General features: G+C 37.7%; 1 protein-coding gene across 2 annotated transcripts in view; it reads left to right on the top strand.

Moving 5' to 3' along the window:
- LOC127420751 (melanocortin receptor 5-like) overlaps positions 1-13,613 on the top strand; it is a 69,523-nt gene extending 55,910 nt beyond the window's left edge. For both annotated transcript variants that reach the window (XM_051663278.1, XM_051663277.1), the window contains one exon: positions 9,200-13,613. In XM_051663278.1, the coding sequence (XP_051519238.1) occupies positions 9,268-10,263 (996 nt within the window). In that variant the 5' untranslated portion in view covers positions 9,200-9,267 and the 3' untranslated portion in view covers positions 10,264-13,613. The remainder of the gene's footprint in view (positions 1-9,199) is intronic.
- The last annotated feature ends 4,814 nt before the right edge of the window (positions 13,614-18,427 follow it).

Raw genomic sequence — 18,427 nt, forward strand, 5'->3', positions numbered from 1 at the left:
GGGTTCTCAGAGGTGTTTTTTTTAAAAGTACTTGATGTTGCAGTATTTAGGAGGATAACATGTATATGAATGCACACTTTTATGCATATATTCATACATTCTGTAGTACATTTAAAAGATATATTGCTTAAAAAAAAAAAAAAAGATTTCATTAGGACCATCAAGTAGGGCAGTCACCTACTGCAGGCATTAGGGGTACTAACACCCCCCGCCCCCGCCCAATCCCCCCCCCCCCCCAAGCATGCCAGGCATAAAGAGAAAATCAATTTAACAATAAAAATCTGTAAGAGTTTTCACTCGAATTATCTTGCTCAATCTACTGCGTACTGCATCCTATTTCTGCTCTGTAATAAAGCTGCCCATAATTGCTGGTCTAGGATCAGTTTCTTCTCCTCAAATACACACTTTAATAAGAGGCACTAGTGGGAAAAGCTGACACTAGATCAGAAGATGCGGCCAATTTGAATCGCTCACTGTGTGCATCTGCAGACAAAATGTAATAATTTTTAAATAATCATTTTTACATTGTTGAAACAAATTGTAAATAAAAGTAGTGTAGGGTTATGGTAGCACTGAAATGAGTTCATATCCATATACCACACTGAAGATAGTCTGCGGTTTGAAATTCAGGCCTCTATCTGTCTTTTGATCATAAAGTGTGCTGGGTAGAACTCAAAAACAACTTCTTTATTATTACAACTGCATTATGCAACTTCATTTGAGTTAATGCTCCCAGATGACAGTTTTACAGTTTTTATTTGTATTTTTTTGCACGCAGTCTATAATGTCATAAAGTGTGAATAATAATAATAATAATAATAAACAGTTTCATTAAGCAAACAGTCACTCTATAAGGAAGCAAATGCTTTTCAAGGACACACTTTTCCAATCAGTATGCTCAAATAATGAACACACAATTCTTTGAACAAATGCAAATAATTTTGTATAATCAGCCAAAGTTTTCTACATCAGACAGGGTTAGTTTGTCTTTCCACTACAGTGGGAGTAGGGCTTTTTAAATGAGTTAAAATGAGTAAATATAAAGGCAGACACAGGCATTTATTTTGCACTGTAAAATAAAGATTTACAGTATCTTCTAAGCACATGATGTAAACCAGGCCTGAGTGTCGAGAAAGCATTTGACTGGTTTTGTTCCAATTTCAATGGAACCATAAAGGACAACATTATCCATAAGCAGAACCCAACAAACAATGGGTGCTTTATTAATAACTGGAATGATGAGGCAAGCTTGTTTTTCTTAGTTAACTGATGTGCACCACCCCTGGCTGGAGGGTGTTACTCTGTTTAGCAGAAGAAGCTTGTAATTTAGTGTGGTTTACCATGATCTTTTAGGACCAAGACATTTACATTGACACATTTGGCAGATGCTTTTATTTAAAGCACTTACAGTACATTAAAGGAATAGTTCACCCAAAAATGAAAATTCTTTCATAATTTACTCACCCTTATGCCATCTCAGATGTGTATGACTTTCTTTCTTCAGTAGAACACAAATTAAGAATTTCTTTCTTCTTTTGGTCCATACAATGCAAGTGAATGTGTGCCAAAGATTTGAAGCTCCAAAAATCACATAAGTCAGCATAAAAGTAATCCATTTGACTCCAGTGGTTTAATCAGTGTCGTCTGAAGTGATATGATAGATGTGGGTGAGAAACAGTTCAATATTTAAGTCCTTTTTTGCTATAAATTCTCCTTTCTGCTCAGTCAATCTCCACTTTAACTTTCACTTTCACATTTTTCTTCTTGTGTTTTTGGTGATTCACATTCTTCATGCATATTGCCACCTACTGGCAGGGACAAGCTTGCCTCATCATTCCAGTTATTAATAAAGCACCCATTTTTTCTACCAAAAAAAAGGACTTGAATATTGATCTGTTTCTCATCCACACGTATCGTATCACTTCAGAAGATTTGGATTTAACCACTGGAGTCATATGGATTACTTTTATGCTGCCTTCATATGCTTGTTGGAGCGTCAAAATGTTGGCACCCGTTCACTTGCATTGTATGGACCAACAGAGCTGAGATTATTTCTAAAAATCTTCATTTATGTTCAGCAGAAGAAAGAAAGTCCTACGCATCTGGGATGGCATGAGGGTGAGTAAATGATGAGAGAATTTTCATTTTTGGGTGAACTAACCCTTTAAAGCATTTTTATCAGTACCTGTGTTCCTTATGAATCAAGCCCACACCCTTAGGATTGCTAGCGCCATGCTAAACCAGTTTAAAAACAGAAACACCAAAACCAGCCCTGTGTCCCAAACCACATACCCATATAATCACATATCCATCATAAGTATGCAAGATTAGAATTAGTGTACATCGAAAAAAGTATGTCAAAGATTCCCAAATGGTAAAAGTTTTTTCCAGTGGACTTTTGAAATGTACTTCTATGCATACATTTTGTGCTTATATTACCCTCAACCCCTTGCAAATCTCAAGACAAGAGTTTGTTACCGTCTCTTTCAACTTTTTCAGCTGTAGAAAAGTGAAGTAGGAATTCATTTTAAAGTAATGAAATTAGCTAGATGCTAATGTATAACAGTCTATGATATCAAGATGCAATTTAATAACAAGCATGTCCCAATACTGACATACTATCTTAAAATACACTCAGAAGCAGGGGCAGTGCCAGCGAATTTTGAATGCTGGTGCTGAAGAGGTGCTAAATCATTGATGGGGGAGCTGAGCTTTGGTCACTAAATACATTATGTGCAAAACCCGGCATGGCCAAGTGATTTTATTAATATCAGTTTGCACGTGGTGACAACAGAAGTGAAATGTCTGTGCTGCAGCCTCAATAAAACAGGCAACACAATTTCCGGGGTATTTTCAGCTTTTTACAGTACTGTCTGAAGCACAGGTCCAGCAAAAACAGTGAACCCTTATTGGGAGTCTGGTGACATACTCCCCCGGGAGAAAATTTTTGCAAAAATGGCACTAAAGCATTTAATTCTGGTGACTTTAGGAGCAGCATTTTTACCTTTTCAAAAGTATATATCTTGTGTAGCAATTAATGTAACTAAGGGCTTGATAAATACGTATTGTTTATCATGTATTGATAAAAGACTTATTCACACAACACATCCAGCACTAGTTAAAGTTTCTCAAAATCAGCCTCCTTTAAAAAAAAAAATAGCTTGCTGTGGCAGGACCATGGTATTGTGATGGTATCAGATGGTAATACTGCGATGCACTGATGTACACCATAGTATTTACATAGTACTCCAATTTACATGTAAAAAAACATGCAATGATACATTTTGATACCTGTTAGGCTGGAAAAATTGCTTTATCTTGAGTTGTTCAAAAGCCGCACACGCAGGCGTTGAACTTAATAAAGACATTATTCATCACTGTCAAACGAAGGACGCACTTGCTGGTTTTGATTCAAAATATCGCCGTCACCATATGAATGGGGAGAGCCATAAACTAGCCCCTCCCTAGTGCCGCCTCTGCTCAGAAGTATGGACTTTCCCATCACAAGCAAAATACATACTTTTAAGCATAAGTTTGCAAATTGGGATGCAGCCTAGGCATTGAGACAACCCATAAATTATGCTGCACACACTTAATACAGTAGATACTTTTTTCCCTTGTCTAGAAACTTAAATCATGAGATAATACTTGAGAAGTTGAGATACTGAATTTTTATAGTAATCTTATCAATATACATTTTTAAGTCAGCCAGTAGATAAAACTGTAATGTGAAGCTAAAACTGAGGAATAAAAGATTTGTATACATCAAAGGCACACAGGCAACCAGTGAAATTTACAGATCAAAATTTGATTTATTATTCTTTATCTGAGTAAATCAGGGTTCAAACATAGATGAATATTTGCATAATATATGTGGGTGTGCGGGCACCCTGATGCACTGCATCCCTTCTTTCTAAGAAAATTAGATGAATGTTGTTCTACTGTTGAGGCACCATATTTTTTCATTTGTCTAACTGCATTGCTGTATGGAAATACAAATGCATCTTCTACATCATTTGCTAAACTGAACCTCTTGACTCTTGGCTCCACAGCAGTCGACTTTAATTCTCTATAATACCCTTATTTGAATAAAAATGTATTGCTTGCCCATATAAAAGTTGCTACCACAATGCCAGGGGTTTTTGGGGCACTGTTATGTGGTTGCTAAGGTGTTCTAAATGGTTTTCACCAAATAGCAAAGTGGTGGATAGGGTGTTATGGGTAGTTACTGGGCTAGGGTGTTCTGTGTGATTGCAGCAGTAGGTGGTTGTTTACCAGCCTAAGCCAAAAGAGCCCAGCCCAAAGTATGTATGAATGTAATTTGTGTGCAAATTTGGAATATCGCAAAAACAATTTATTAACGAAGCATTTCCATCCCATGTGTTTAAGAGAACAAAATCTTCAATTCTGGTAAAACTGGCAAAAAAAGAGATGAAAATGGAAGTTCTGGGAGATTAAAATAGCCAATCATTGTGACTTTCACATTTCAGAATTACCAGAGCAACATTCAGATGCTATGCGGTACCGATATATCACATATTCTCTGAGCGAATTAAGTATTCACATGGCTTGGTGAAACAAAGTCACATGACTTTTTTTATGCACATCAATATTCCTATATAAATCCTTTAAGAATATATTTAGTAAATCTGTTTCCGTCATAGTTTATGTGCATTTATTCTTATCGAATGAAAAATTTATCCACCTCAAATGAGCGTATATGTTCTTTTATACGCATTTTGGATATTTAATTCAGATCTCTGTGTTTCCATCAAGCAATGTTTATGTGATATCCCAGAATTCTCATAATAATATATGTATGTAAACCCATCTCATGATATTCTGGTCTCTTATCATTCATAAGATTCGGGTCCCTCTTTCAATGTAAGTCTATGGGATTTTTCCAATTGCATTGAAAAGTAATAGTATACCTCTCCTAAACAGGCCGCACAGTTTGAGGAATCATTCATGTCAGTAGTACGATCAGTGCAGGAAGTTAAACATTTCAGGTTAAGGGTTCGTTCAAATCCCTGATCTTACGTATGAGCAATAGCAAGCACCACTAATTAAATAAAAGGAAAAAAATGTATCTTAAACATTACCCGCAACTCTAACCTCCAGCACCACACATTCAGCATATAACGTCCAAAAAATAATTGTTTTTGCACGAAAAACACACAAGAGTAATTCACTGTGAGTTCACAAACATCTATAGTCCATGTTGACATTATCAGCTGCTGTAGGAAGTCATTAGTAAGAAACAGAGACCTACATAAAAAAAAAAAACATATATATATATATATATTATTTTTATTTTTTTGTCTTTTGAGTTGTTTGACTTTTCAAGTGCTGGCAGTCATTATTGGTGTTTGCTAAGGAAAGTATCACTATTGTTATTGCTCATTCATAGGTTTAAAGATTTCTTCAAACACCTAACACCATGGGTGCCTGCAGCATTTCATCTTAGGGTATTCATAGAAATCTGCCTTGTACAACCTTCTATTTAGGAGGGTCTAGGGGCATGCTCCCCCGAAATTTATGTTTGTTGCAAAAACAACACCAAATCATTCAATTCTGGTGACTTTGAGATAAGCATTTGTTTCATTTTCTCGAGTATGAGTAGCGTTCAAGGAACTATTGGCTAAAGCATTTCTTCCAGTAACCGTTCAGAACAGACGCGTTCTCATGCTAAAAAAGCAAAACGCACCACAATGAATACAGCAGAACCCAGGTGTCTCGAGACGGGTTTTTAACAGCTGAAGTTCTTTTTAACTTAAAACGGCTTCTAAAAATGCAGCGCTCCTGTCAGAGATCCTAAAAACACAGTGAAACGTGACACAGTTGTCAAAAGACATCCATCTAGCGAATGTTTACATGGAAAACGATTGAAATACAGTGTGAGCGGACGTAAAAACATGTTCAGTTTGAACAGCCCCTTGTTCACATGACACATCACTAGCTGAAGTTTCTCAAAGTTACCTCTCAAAAAGACAGCCTTTTGTCTCAGTTGATTGTAGGGAAATTTCCACTGTATCTAGTGCTGTTTGTTCTCTGTATTCGTAAATATCCCGATACTGTTTTACTGTGTGAGAAACTGCTCCAAATGATTCAGTGAGAGTGCGGTCCGAAACGAATTGTACTGAATCACGAATCAATTCAGACAATTTTGTAAGCCCGTTTGGCCAATTCACTAAAAAGAACCGTTTCAAAACAATAATTCATTTGCAAATTGGTCATCGCTAGTTCTTTTAAACAGCCACGGGACACACTTCATGACTGATGAAATATTCTGAGAGTAAATATTTCTCAGGTCAGTCAGAGCGCTCATGGTACACAGTGTGTACGGCCGTACAGCTGTAGGCGCCACTGCCTAACACTAAGTATTCAACAGTGACACCTCAAATCATGCAGCTTGTTGAGGAAAGGTGCTCTTTTACTTTTCTAAGCTATTGGATTTACAATTTCTGCAATCAGCCCAACTTGCTTTACAATTATGTGGTTTAGCTTGGCTAAAACTGTGGTTTATGAATGTTTTGTGTTTTTTTCTCTATGAAAGGACACTTACAAAACCTCAGGTCCTACCTCTGGTGACTCATAATTGTTAATTAATCAGCAGATAGTACAACACACACACACCATATAAAGTTAGAAAAACCACTGATGCACATGTTCAAGTAGTAGACCCTTTATCCTGAGATCTGAGCAATGCTCCACGGTAGTCGCAATAAATATGGCTCTTTTACAAGAAAACAAATTCACTGGTAAAATTCTTGCAGAGGCATTTTTGTGAACAATAGGCTTATTTCAAAACCGTACTGGCCATCTGTCAGGAAACAGATGATCATCTGAAATGCTTCAGAGGAAGTGCGTAGATTTCAAGTTGTGCAATAGCTAAAGACCCTGGTGCAGATCGTGTTTTTTCTTTTAAAATGCTGTCTCAAAGATTAAAGAGAGGGATGTTGAATTAGTGCCAGACAGGAATTCATAACTGTAGTAATGAGGTATCATCTGGGGTTTGCTTGCGATCAAAGGTTTGCCCTGCGGCTGCAGGCAACATTCGGAAAAGCTACTAAGTTACTTTTTTCAGAATGCCATTAATGCCGTTAAAACCTAGTTAATAACCTTGAAAATGTATTACAAGCACATGAATGCAATCCATGCATTCCCACTTTGATGTCAATCTATCTGATCATACTTAGGGATTTGAACAAACCCCTAACCCTATTAAACTACGTCATGTAAATTGTCCTGCACTGTTTTTACAATGCAGTAGCTGGATCTTGGCATTGGCGATATAGGCAGTCATCTAGGGCGACAGCATTTTCTGTGGCACCCCAACAAGCCAAGCAGCACCCCTGCATTAAAATATTGCAGGTTCAATACAAGTTAAGCTCAATCAACAGCATTTGTGGCATGATGTTGATAATCACACAATTAATTTTGAGTCATCCCTCCTTTTCTTATAAAAAAATCAGAAATCAAGTGAGGCACTTACAATAGAAGTGAATGGGCACAATTTCTGGAGGGTTTAAAGGCAGAAATGTGAAGCTTATAATTTTATAAAAGCACTTACATTAACTCATATCATTCGTATCACTTACATTAACTCATACATTACCTGTATCATTTGAGCTGTAAAGTTATTCAAAGCATCATTTTTACAGGATTTGAGGGTTTATGGCGTTATGTTGTCATGACAACAAAGTTGTAAAATTTGAAATAACTTTACACAAAAAAGGTTAGTAATAGATTTTATTACACTATGATCATGTTTACACATATTTTGCTTGCGTCTTTTGGCTATACTTTAAAAAACAAAACATTGAGTTTTTTTTACGTTTACCGATTTACGGCATTCACTTCCATAGTAAATGCCTCAGTGTCACCCAGATTTTTGCTTTTTTAAAGAAAAGGACAGACAAGTCGTAATAAGTTTTTGTGGTAATGAACATCATACCACAAATGCTGTCGATTGAGTTAAAATTTTAATGAACCCGGAATATTGCTTTAAGTAAATAGCGACCATTTCTTCTCAACACAGAAACGGGGTGCGGCTCGGCTCTTCGGGGTGCCCCAGAGAATGCTGTCGCAAATATTTAGTTGATTGAAAGTGTATGGAATTGTGGATTAATAAAAGAGTTAAAAAAAATAAAAATCTAATATCCTGGCTCATGACTTAAGGTTTGTATAAATTACTCTGTTTTCAGAGTTATACAGTATATCAATATATTTGGTATTAACTGAATCTGGAAGGACCAACTCAACACATTTCGTTTTAGTATCAACTTGATACCGAAGCACTAGTACTTCTGACTTCACTACAAGATGATAAAAGCGTTTGGGACTTTTCGGAAAACATTTGTGGCTTAAACCCCAGTAGCCCAGCCTTAGGGCCGCCCATGGTCCTGTATTTTAGCTGAAATGACGACGTCCTATACGGGATGCTTAGTGTCCCTTATTGTAGAGCCTAGACGCTGAATGGGATCCTATAGCCTTCTTTATCAAAATACTTGTCTAAACTTTCAGATAATGGGACCACAATGCACGCAATTTTCAGGAGGTGCGCAGTGCAGGTCATTTGGAGTGCTCACATAATGTCCTGTTGCACTGGAAAATGACAGAAAAAAAACATGCCGTTCATGTCATATGTATATCATGAAACTTGGTGGAATAGTAGTACTATTGCTTGCTACTCATGCGCAAGGACTTATTTGTCAGTTGGAGTGCTACAGTGAACAAAACAAGAAAATCATATCTTTTGGGTCATAACTCCTGAACCGAATGTCACAGACTCAGGTGCATTATATCATTGGAATCATAAGCCAAACAAAAGGACCACCACTGGTGCTATGGACATGATGCATCAAATTCAGTGGCTTGTTGGGAGGTGTGCCAGTACTTCTCCAAATGATCGGACTTACTTTTTTTATGCAGCCGATACAATAAGTGAAAAAAATCCCAAATGAATGTAAATAGAAGGAGTGACCTGAGATGTATCTAGGGACCAGAATTTTAAAGACACTTGGGGGTGGGTTCTTTTGACTTGTGCCAGTAAAAAAACACCAAGAATCTCCTAGCAACTAGGCACAACACCCTAGCATTGTGGCAAAGAGTTTTGCATGGACAAGCATCATTTTTCTTAAGAAAATTTAAATAGTTGTTTTCCTAATTTGAACATTATCCATTTCATTTCACCCAGGTTAAAGATGCCCTGCCCACCAGCTCAGTGACTCCACGAAAAAGTCTACAACATTTCCAATCTCCACGATGAACACCTCGGAGACCACAACTCTTCCCCTGCCTCTCTGGGCCTTCCATGTCAACTCCAGCCCTGTCTCCTACCCTCTCAATGCCACCGAGACCCCGTCCCACCCTAAGCCAAAAGCATGCGAGCAGCTTAACATCGCCACCGAGGTCTTCCTCATCCTTGGCATCGTAAGCCTGCTGGAGAACATCCTGGTCATCTGTGCTATTGTGAAAAACAAGAACCTGCACTCGCCCATGTATTTCTTCGTCTGCAGCTTGGCAGTGGCCGACATGCTGGTGAGTGTCTCCAATGCTTGGGAGACCATCGTCATCTACTTGCTCACCAACCGACAGCTTGTGGTGGAAGATCATTTTATCAGGCAGATGGACAATGTGTTTGACTCCATGATCTGCATCTCTGTTGTGGCCTCCATGTGTAGCCTTCTAGCTATAGCCGTGGACCGCTACGTTACAATTTTCTATGCTCTACGATACCACAACATCATGACAGTGCGACGGGCTGCCCTCATCATCGGAGGCATCTGGACCTTCTGCACAGGCTGCGGAATTGTGTTCATAATCTATTCCGACAACACATCCGTCATTGTGTGTTTGGTCTCCATGTTCTTCATCATGCTTGTGCTCATGGCTTCGCTTTACAGCCACATGTTCATGCTGGCCCGATCTCATGTCAAGCGCATCGCCGCCCTGCCTGGCTACAACTCCATCCACCAGAGGGCGAGTATGAAAGCAGCCGTCACCTTAACCATCCTCCTGGGCATCTTCATTGTCTGCTGGGCTCCGTTCTTTCTACATCTCATCCTCATGATCTCGTGTCCCAGAAATCTGTACTGCATGTGCTTTATGTCTCACTTCAACATGTACCTAATCCTGATCATGTGCAACTCTGTTATCGACCCGCTCATCTATGCTTTCAGGAGTCAGGAGATGCGCAAGACCCTCAAGGAGATCATCTGCTGCTACAGCCTGAGGAACATTTTTGGAATGTCTAGGTAACATTAAACCGGATCAAGAAACATGAGAGATGGATTATCATTTCACACGAATTGGGAGAATCTTTAATTGATTAAGTCTTAAGTGCAGAATGCCCCCCGTTACGCTTGATCTAGATGAAAAATGACATTGTGATGATTTATTCCATCAATGCTCTCCTCATACTCCTGAATTCTCAGGTGGCTCATGAAATTACTGTACAAAGACATCTCAGAAATGAAGACACATAAACTTGTCAATGCAAAAGTTGGACAAATAGGAAACGTAATCAAAATAAAAACTCTCTGATGGACAAGGATGCAAGTGAATTCCAATGAGACAATAGTTGATATTAAGATTATATTTAGATGTTGCAATGTTGGTGGTGTTTTAAGGAGGCCTTAATGGACTGTGGAACAATGTAATCCTTGACTGACAGTGTGATACACATCACACTCTCCAGAGACACAGTGCAGCTGTCAATCAAAGTCTATGGAAAAAAACAAGTGCTAATCATGAGTCAAATTAACCATGCAAAACAGCTTTTTGTTGACGTTAATGTTGTATTAGCATGCAATTTAAATGGGTGCATGTGCTCTGTGGTTGACAGTACAACATAAAGTACCATTCTACAGACTGCCAAGTTAAAAATCATCTGCAGAATTACAGAAATCATCAATGTGGAATACACCACTATACATATAGAATGGAGACAGACAAACTGTGGTAAATATGGGTTCGCTGTCATACTGTTTGTAATATGACTGCTAATGGTTCCAAAAGCCTGAGAGGATGACAGCTAAGGATTCTGGGTACCATGAAACTACTAATTTACCTCAGATCTTGAAAGACATCGGGGGGTTCGTTATATTGGAATTGAGAATATGTTATGCCTGCATAGTGTGTCTACTGTATACCTATGTAGCTGCAAAAAAAAAACTATTTATGCCGCCTTTGTTGAGTGTCTGAAATGATGCATAATTACGTAGGCTTTGTTCACATAGCAGCAGAATTCAGTTGTCAGTCCAGTTTGGGGTATGAAATGTAGTAATGTTCACACATTTTGATTAGTTTTGAGACAGATAACTTCATTCTTTAACCAAAGCGTTTTCTGAAAACTGCAGGACTCACAGCCACATTTTCAGGTTGAATTTGGTAAATATGTGCGGTACGAACGGAACCACACTTGTCAACTAGTTTTCTGTCACGTAAATGCCAAACATAAGGCCATAAGGTGCTTGAGTCGCAAGTTTTTCTTCACTGTCACTCTCTAATGTTGGGGCTATCAACCTCTCTTCATCCCTATTCAGATGTGATTGATTTTATATAATTAGCAGATCTTCTCTGTGATTTTAATCCCATGCAAATCGGTCAAATCAGTAATTACAGCGTCATAAAATTACAGTGTCTTTTACCTTCTATAAAATGCCCAGTAAAAATAACCCCCGGTTTTACTAATCCCATGTTTATTGATATAAGGGTAAATCTCCAGTGAGAATGGAGTTGTCCCAGTATTTTTGCACTGTTGTAAGTCCAGAGGCACACCTGGATGCTGTTTTTTACTTTGTACCCAAATTAAATCATGTGGTAGTATCACGCTGAGATGCAGAGCCCGAAGATACAATATGAAAACATTAAGAAAACCCAAACCACTTACCAGAGGATTAAGACTTGTGACAACTTTAAGTAAGATTTATATTGCTGTAGCTAGCCTAGCCTAGCATATGCATCTCCCAATACAAAATGTACCCATAATGCTAATATTTAATACCCTAATTACTGCAAAAGTATTCAGCTAAATAAATGCTGTGATGGATCAGTTTAGATTTAAAGAAACTGTTCACCCAAAAATAAATGGAATTAATTTACTCTTCGCTTACTCACCCTTGTGCTGTCTCAAACTCATATGATGATACGATTTGTTTTTGTGTTAGAATAGACCAAAATGTAACAAATTTTTTTACTATAATTCTTGACATCTGCAATCTTCAAATCTAAAAGAATGACAGTGTCAGATGTCATAAAATCCATCTTTTTCATAAGTGTATACTTGATGTTCCTGCTGCTTGTTATTATGCAGCCTGTTGTCTAATCCCTTGTGAAGCACTGAATATGTAAATGAGTACTGATTGACATTATGGGGTTAAAAGCAAGTGCTGTGTTGGTTGTTGTTGCATCACATTTGTCATTTAATACCATTCAAAGAAAAAGATGGCAACACTTTACAATAAGGATGTATTTGCTAACATTAGTAAATGCATTAGGTATCATTAACTAAAAAACATGCTTTTGAAAAATGTATGAAAATGTACTTTTACTCACTCATATACTCACCCTTATGTTGTTCAAAACCCATATGCTGGTTTTTTTCTTGGAACATAAAGATATTTTAAGCAGCTCTATTCCATAGAATAACTGTTTATAGAGAGCAGGAGCTGTCAAGCTTCATAAAGGACAAATACTATGAAACACTATTAAAGGTTCAGTATAAAAACATTATAACAGTATTCCATATGGCAAGTGCATTATATTCCAAGCTTTCTGGGGCCACACGACTTCTTTGTGTTGTATGGACTACTTTTATGGTATATTTATAATGATCTTTGGACCTTGACAGCAGTGGTCAATATGAATTCTTTTTGTATGGAAAAGAGCAGTGTTAGGATTCTTGAAGAAAATAGTGTGTTAAGATTCTACTGGGAGGAAAAAACAATGAGGGACAATTTGAGGACAGTAAATAATTTTGTGTATTTACTTTTTGCTAGCCAGCTGACACAGTCATGTTATTTTACAGATACATCAATGATGGAAAGAAATTCAAATTATATTCATCTTTTCTTTGAGACAGCACAAAAAAGAAAGAAAAGATGACTGAAAAGAGGCAAATTGCTAGCAATGCAGACACAGTGTTTGTTTTGTACTGTGTGAACTTTAAAAATACATGTATCTTTTAAAACCAAAAATTATACAATTTTGGGCCTTTATTGCATTTCAAGCCTTTATTCAGAAAAGTATTGCATTCAGCGCCTTTACTATATTAAAGGACCAAAGAGGACCATTATATTTGTGACCTCAACACCTGTGATTATAATCTAACTTCAGTATATACTTGACTATTGCCTGAATGTACAAAAAATGGAAAAGTAACTTCAATCCATTTTTCTTTTTGCCAACAGAATTTGTAATGCATGTAATGTATAAAACTTATATAACACATGACAATTTGCCCCAATATAAATATCCTGTCTTAAGAATGCAGTTTAACTTGTCAGTTAAAATCTACCTTTATAGTTAAATCTCTCCTGAATGTATGCCAGTGTGGGTTTTATTGTGCTCATTTATTTAACTACCAGCTACATACAAAATATGATGAAATCAAAACCTTACAACTAATGAGATATAGCGCTTGTGACAACTTGCCCCTATAGCAGACACTTTTATTCAGACCAGCTTACAAAAAGTGCATTAGCTTTCATGTGTGGTACTGTTCATACTGTTAAATTAGTATTCTAAAAAACATATACCTATCTATCTATCTATCTATCTATCTATCTATCTATCTATCTATCTATCTATCTATCTATCTATCTATATATATTTACCAGAATTGACAAAAGCATTCCTGTAGTACAGCAGGCTAGTCGAGAATCCATGACAATCTATCTGTAAGTCCCTCACTGTTCTGATAGAAAGCAGCTTGAAAGCCTCGTTTCTTTCAAGATAAATTGCTCTGGAGTGGTTTCACAGACACAGAGAATTATTAGACAAGTATTATGATCATAAAAAACAGACACTGCATCTCTGCATGTGATAAACCATACTTTGACATTCAAAGTGAATGCCAATTCCCAGTACCACTTTTAAGGCTGAAACATACTTCACGCAAGTACGTGAATGCAGACGCGGGCGCTTGGCCAACACATGGCCTATGCATTTCCCGTTGTACATACTTTACGTGCACTCTTGCTTTGCTCTGGCGGTTACAAACCTCACACCACAAGGGATCACGAAACTGAAACACGAAAATTTGACTCTGTGCTCTGGTGTTTTATGAAGTCAAAAAGCCCATCTACCATGTCCAAAATGGCTGGATATCCATATCCATGCATCTCTGCTGCGGACGCCTTTCCATTTCTTCCTGGCTTGGACAGATTGGTCCCGTTGTTATTTCCATTTTCTCTTGACAGTGTGGTTATCAGAATTTAGAGAAGCTGCAATTTCTTGCCAAGCATTTTCAATCGCTGTTTTATTTGAATGTAGATGGGACGAGGGGTCGTAAATATGTTTGTATAACTTGGTCAGCAAGACTCTCCTCAAATTGCTGCTCCGCCATGACAATTGTTGACTGAAAACAGAAAATCTGCTCTAGCACCCCTTGTGGCAACACAGCTTGCGTAGCAAGGTGCGTCTGCGTTCGTGTACTTGCGTGAAGTACGTTTGGGCCTTTAAGCCCCATTCACACCGCGGGCGGCATGTCACTGGACTTTGCGATCTGTGTCACTGGTGGGTGTTCCAACTGCTGCCAATTAAACTAAGATATCATACTAATTTGACAAGGAATCAGTTCTTTTGTCTCTAAAAATGCACATTCAGCAGGGGAGAGCGTTTTATACACGCAGCAGTGCTTAATGCATCTTATCATTAAACAAGATGAACGTTATATCAATATATGAATCAAACTCACTCAGAATGCCGACACGGTTTTCCACGCATCATTTTATTAGGCCATAACTATGTATGTGGTTACAGACAAATAATTTAGAACAGTGAAATCGCTCACAAAAACCTTTAAATTCTCCTCCGTCTTGCCTGCACTCCAGTCGACTCCAATATCTCACACTCACCCTGCCTGGAGACAGAAGACTAGCAGCTGTACATCATTGTACCATTAGCTAGGTAACTCCTAGCCAATCACATGTGAGCCAATGCTTTATAAGTCTGCTCACATTCTATCACATTGCGGTTTCAGTTTGCTAACACGGCAACATCATTCTATAGCACTGTCCGACGTCGAGTCCATTTCGCTCTCCACTAGCTAACATCCAGCTATGGACAAGGACTCATGACAGAGCTCATGATGTGGGCACTCCAAGGGATCATGGCATCACAGTTTAATATAGTCTTCACCAAAGTCTTGTGAAAGGGTCCCTAGTGAAATAATTAACTTAATTCATTTGGTTCAACATTTCGAGCGGCATTCCCTACCTGAGCGCTTTCAAGGGCGCATTAATGCCGCTTTGGAAAACGCAGTGTTTTCTTACTTATACATACTTACACGTTCTCATCGGAAGCACCACTGTTGTGGTGCGCCTCTGACACCTAGCGGTAGGCTCCGCACTGCATTCTCTTATTCAGCATATAATTTCATTACCAGCGCAATGCATATCGCCTATATGATCAGCTCATACAGGGGGTAATTCCTTTTTAACGGCATATTTATGTTTTATTACTCATTCAGGCATAATTAAGTGCAGTAACTTGTATCGTATGTCTTCATAAATAATTAACTTTTATCTTTGGTCGGACCATGTTTCAATCCATGGGGGTCTTCAAGCATTGGGGCTTCATCAGTGTTCAAAAAGTTTAACAGTCATGTCAGCCTAACTACATTAATTTAAATATCAACGCATTTCAGTATGATGCTGTTCACTTTTAATGCATGTGGTCGGGGATGTTACATTTAGTAGCAAGTAAGTAGGTATCACCTTGGGATACTTTTAAACAGTATTGAAGGAGTTCCCATCTATGTTGGGCACTTATTGGCTGCTTTTCTTTATTATTTGGTCCAAGTCATCAATTTCAAAAACTTTTTTTAATTTTTTTTATTACATTTTAGTTTTATAATGAAATAAATTAATATGTTAGCACACTTATATTTTTGTCTACAGAAATAATTTCAAACATTTAAGCATACGCCTTCAGATCAAAAGATTTTTAAGATCATCATATATATATATAATATTCAAGGTAGCTCTCGTCAGCAGCAGGCAGTAGGATTCGTTCCTCTGGACATCACAGTGCCGGATAGGTGTTCTCGCAGCAGATACCGAAATACAGTCCACTGGAGCTGCATGTCATGGACCATGCATGGTCTGCTGGTTTCAAACATCAAACAATGTCCGCCCTCGTCAGAGGGTTACATAATCAAATGTTGTTTTCTTTCAGTGAAAGGTATTGCACGCAAAGTCGCCATTATCGTATGGCTTTACGCTACGTTGTTCATCTTTCGGCAAAGATATCTCAAACAACTCTTCCCTCGTCAGAGGGTTTTCATAATCTGCACAGCAACGCTGGCTTAACGTAGGGCCTCATACCACGTTGTTCGTCTTTGGCAAAGATTCTGCACAACCAGGGGCTCCTCGACAGAGAGCCCAAAATCGCACTCAAGGATAAGGATAAAATTAAACTAAAAAAAACCAAAAAAAAACGGACAAGGACAAAATCAAACTCGAGGAAGAAGAAGAAAAAAAAAATGCACAGCTTTTCCTATTGCAAAGGTATTGCACAACAATGACAGAGATATCGCGCACCATGTCAAATCTAGGTGTTCACATCTCTTCTTTCTTTTTTCCTCTTCTCCAGAATGAACGCCTAACACAAGACCTGGTTTGTACCTGACTGGATCTTCTCTTTTGGGGGTAGTATTCTACTTTCTTTCTCTTTTGGGGTAGGCTCCTCTCCCCTGCCTCCTATCTCCAGCAGGAAATGACGGTTCCGAGTACAACTTCTTCGGACAGCCAGACGGGGCTTACGCCAAAGAGAGACATTACATTTAGTTTAATATTCATCAAATAAATGTCATCTTCTATTTCACTCAAGTCTGCGAGTCTTCCTGATAGAAATGTAAGCGCAGTGTAGTTCTAGCGGGAAGAATAGCAGCTGTACATCATCGCACCATTAGCTAGGTAACTCCTAGCCAATCACATGTAAGCCAATGCTTTATAAGTCTGCTCACAATCTATCACATTGCTGTTTCAGCGTGCTAACACAGCAACCTCCACCACCCCACCACAACCAGTTGAGTCCCGTCCTGCACGGGGGTAGGCTCAAGTCTGCGAGTCTTCCTGATAGAAGTCGCTGTGCTCTCATTGAAAATGAATGGGATGGTGTCGCTGTCTCGTGCAATGTCGCTGGCGGTGTGAACAGGGCTTTAAGAGAAATGACAACAAAAATACTGTCTCGCAAGCTTGTTTTCATACTTGTTCTTAATGTATTGACAGCTTGGAGTCCATGGAAGTACAATGTCAACAACATGCACTGTGAAAACTGTGTTATGCTGTGTGATATCTTGCTTTTACAGTATGCATTAGTATACAGTATTTGGTTGCATGTATAATTAAAGATATATATATATATATATATATATATATATATATATATATATATATATATATATATATATATATATATATATTTAATTTAATTCTTGTGTCAGTTTGTCATTGTTAGGTGGGTTCAAAGTTAATATTTTTTAAATAAAAATGAATTTCAATAACATTATTTAATTGTAATAAGGGTCAATTGTGACACACTGTAGGGACAATAAACATTGAGAATGAACTGCAGCTGCTGAAAGCATGCAGACAGAGCCTAAACTCACTAAAGAAATTAAAATATATTTTTCTTCCGTCTAAAGTAATGATGATTTTTAAATTAAACTTTTACTTATTTAATTATACATTTTAATTATAATTATACATTTTTATTTATTTTTAACTTATTTTAAGGTAAAGTCAGAGGCAATTGAGACACTAGTTATTAAATACAAATTGTATGACTTTTTAATCTTTAAAGTGTTTAATGAAAATGATTTCATTGAAGTATGTGGCTGGAAGCTGTTCATGACCAGTGTTGGGAAATCTACTTTGAAACTAGCTTTCCAATCTACAAGATACTCCTAATTTACTTAAAGGGTTAATTCACCCAAAAATGAAAATTTTTCGATAGGTTGGTGTAAGAAACAAATTGATAATTAAAAAGTTATTAATATTAAATTGTTCCTTCCAGCCAGAGCTAGATTGCTGTTTGAAATGAACTAACTCTCGTGACGTTCGTTCCTCTGTTTTATATAAAGTGTGCACACCATAGCTCTTATGTCACTGATACATCGACTGCTGGCAGGAAGCGATTTTTTTAATAAATCAATGTATTTTTTACACAAACTTATCGATTCGGTTCAGAAGACATT

The sequence above is a fragment of the Myxocyprinus asiaticus genome, chromosome 30, assembly GCF_019703515.2.
Source record: "Myxocyprinus asiaticus isolate MX2 ecotype Aquarium Trade chromosome 30, UBuf_Myxa_2, whole genome shotgun sequence".
Taxonomy (NCBI): domain Eukaryota; kingdom Metazoa; phylum Chordata; class Actinopteri; order Cypriniformes; family Catostomidae; genus Myxocyprinus; species Myxocyprinus asiaticus.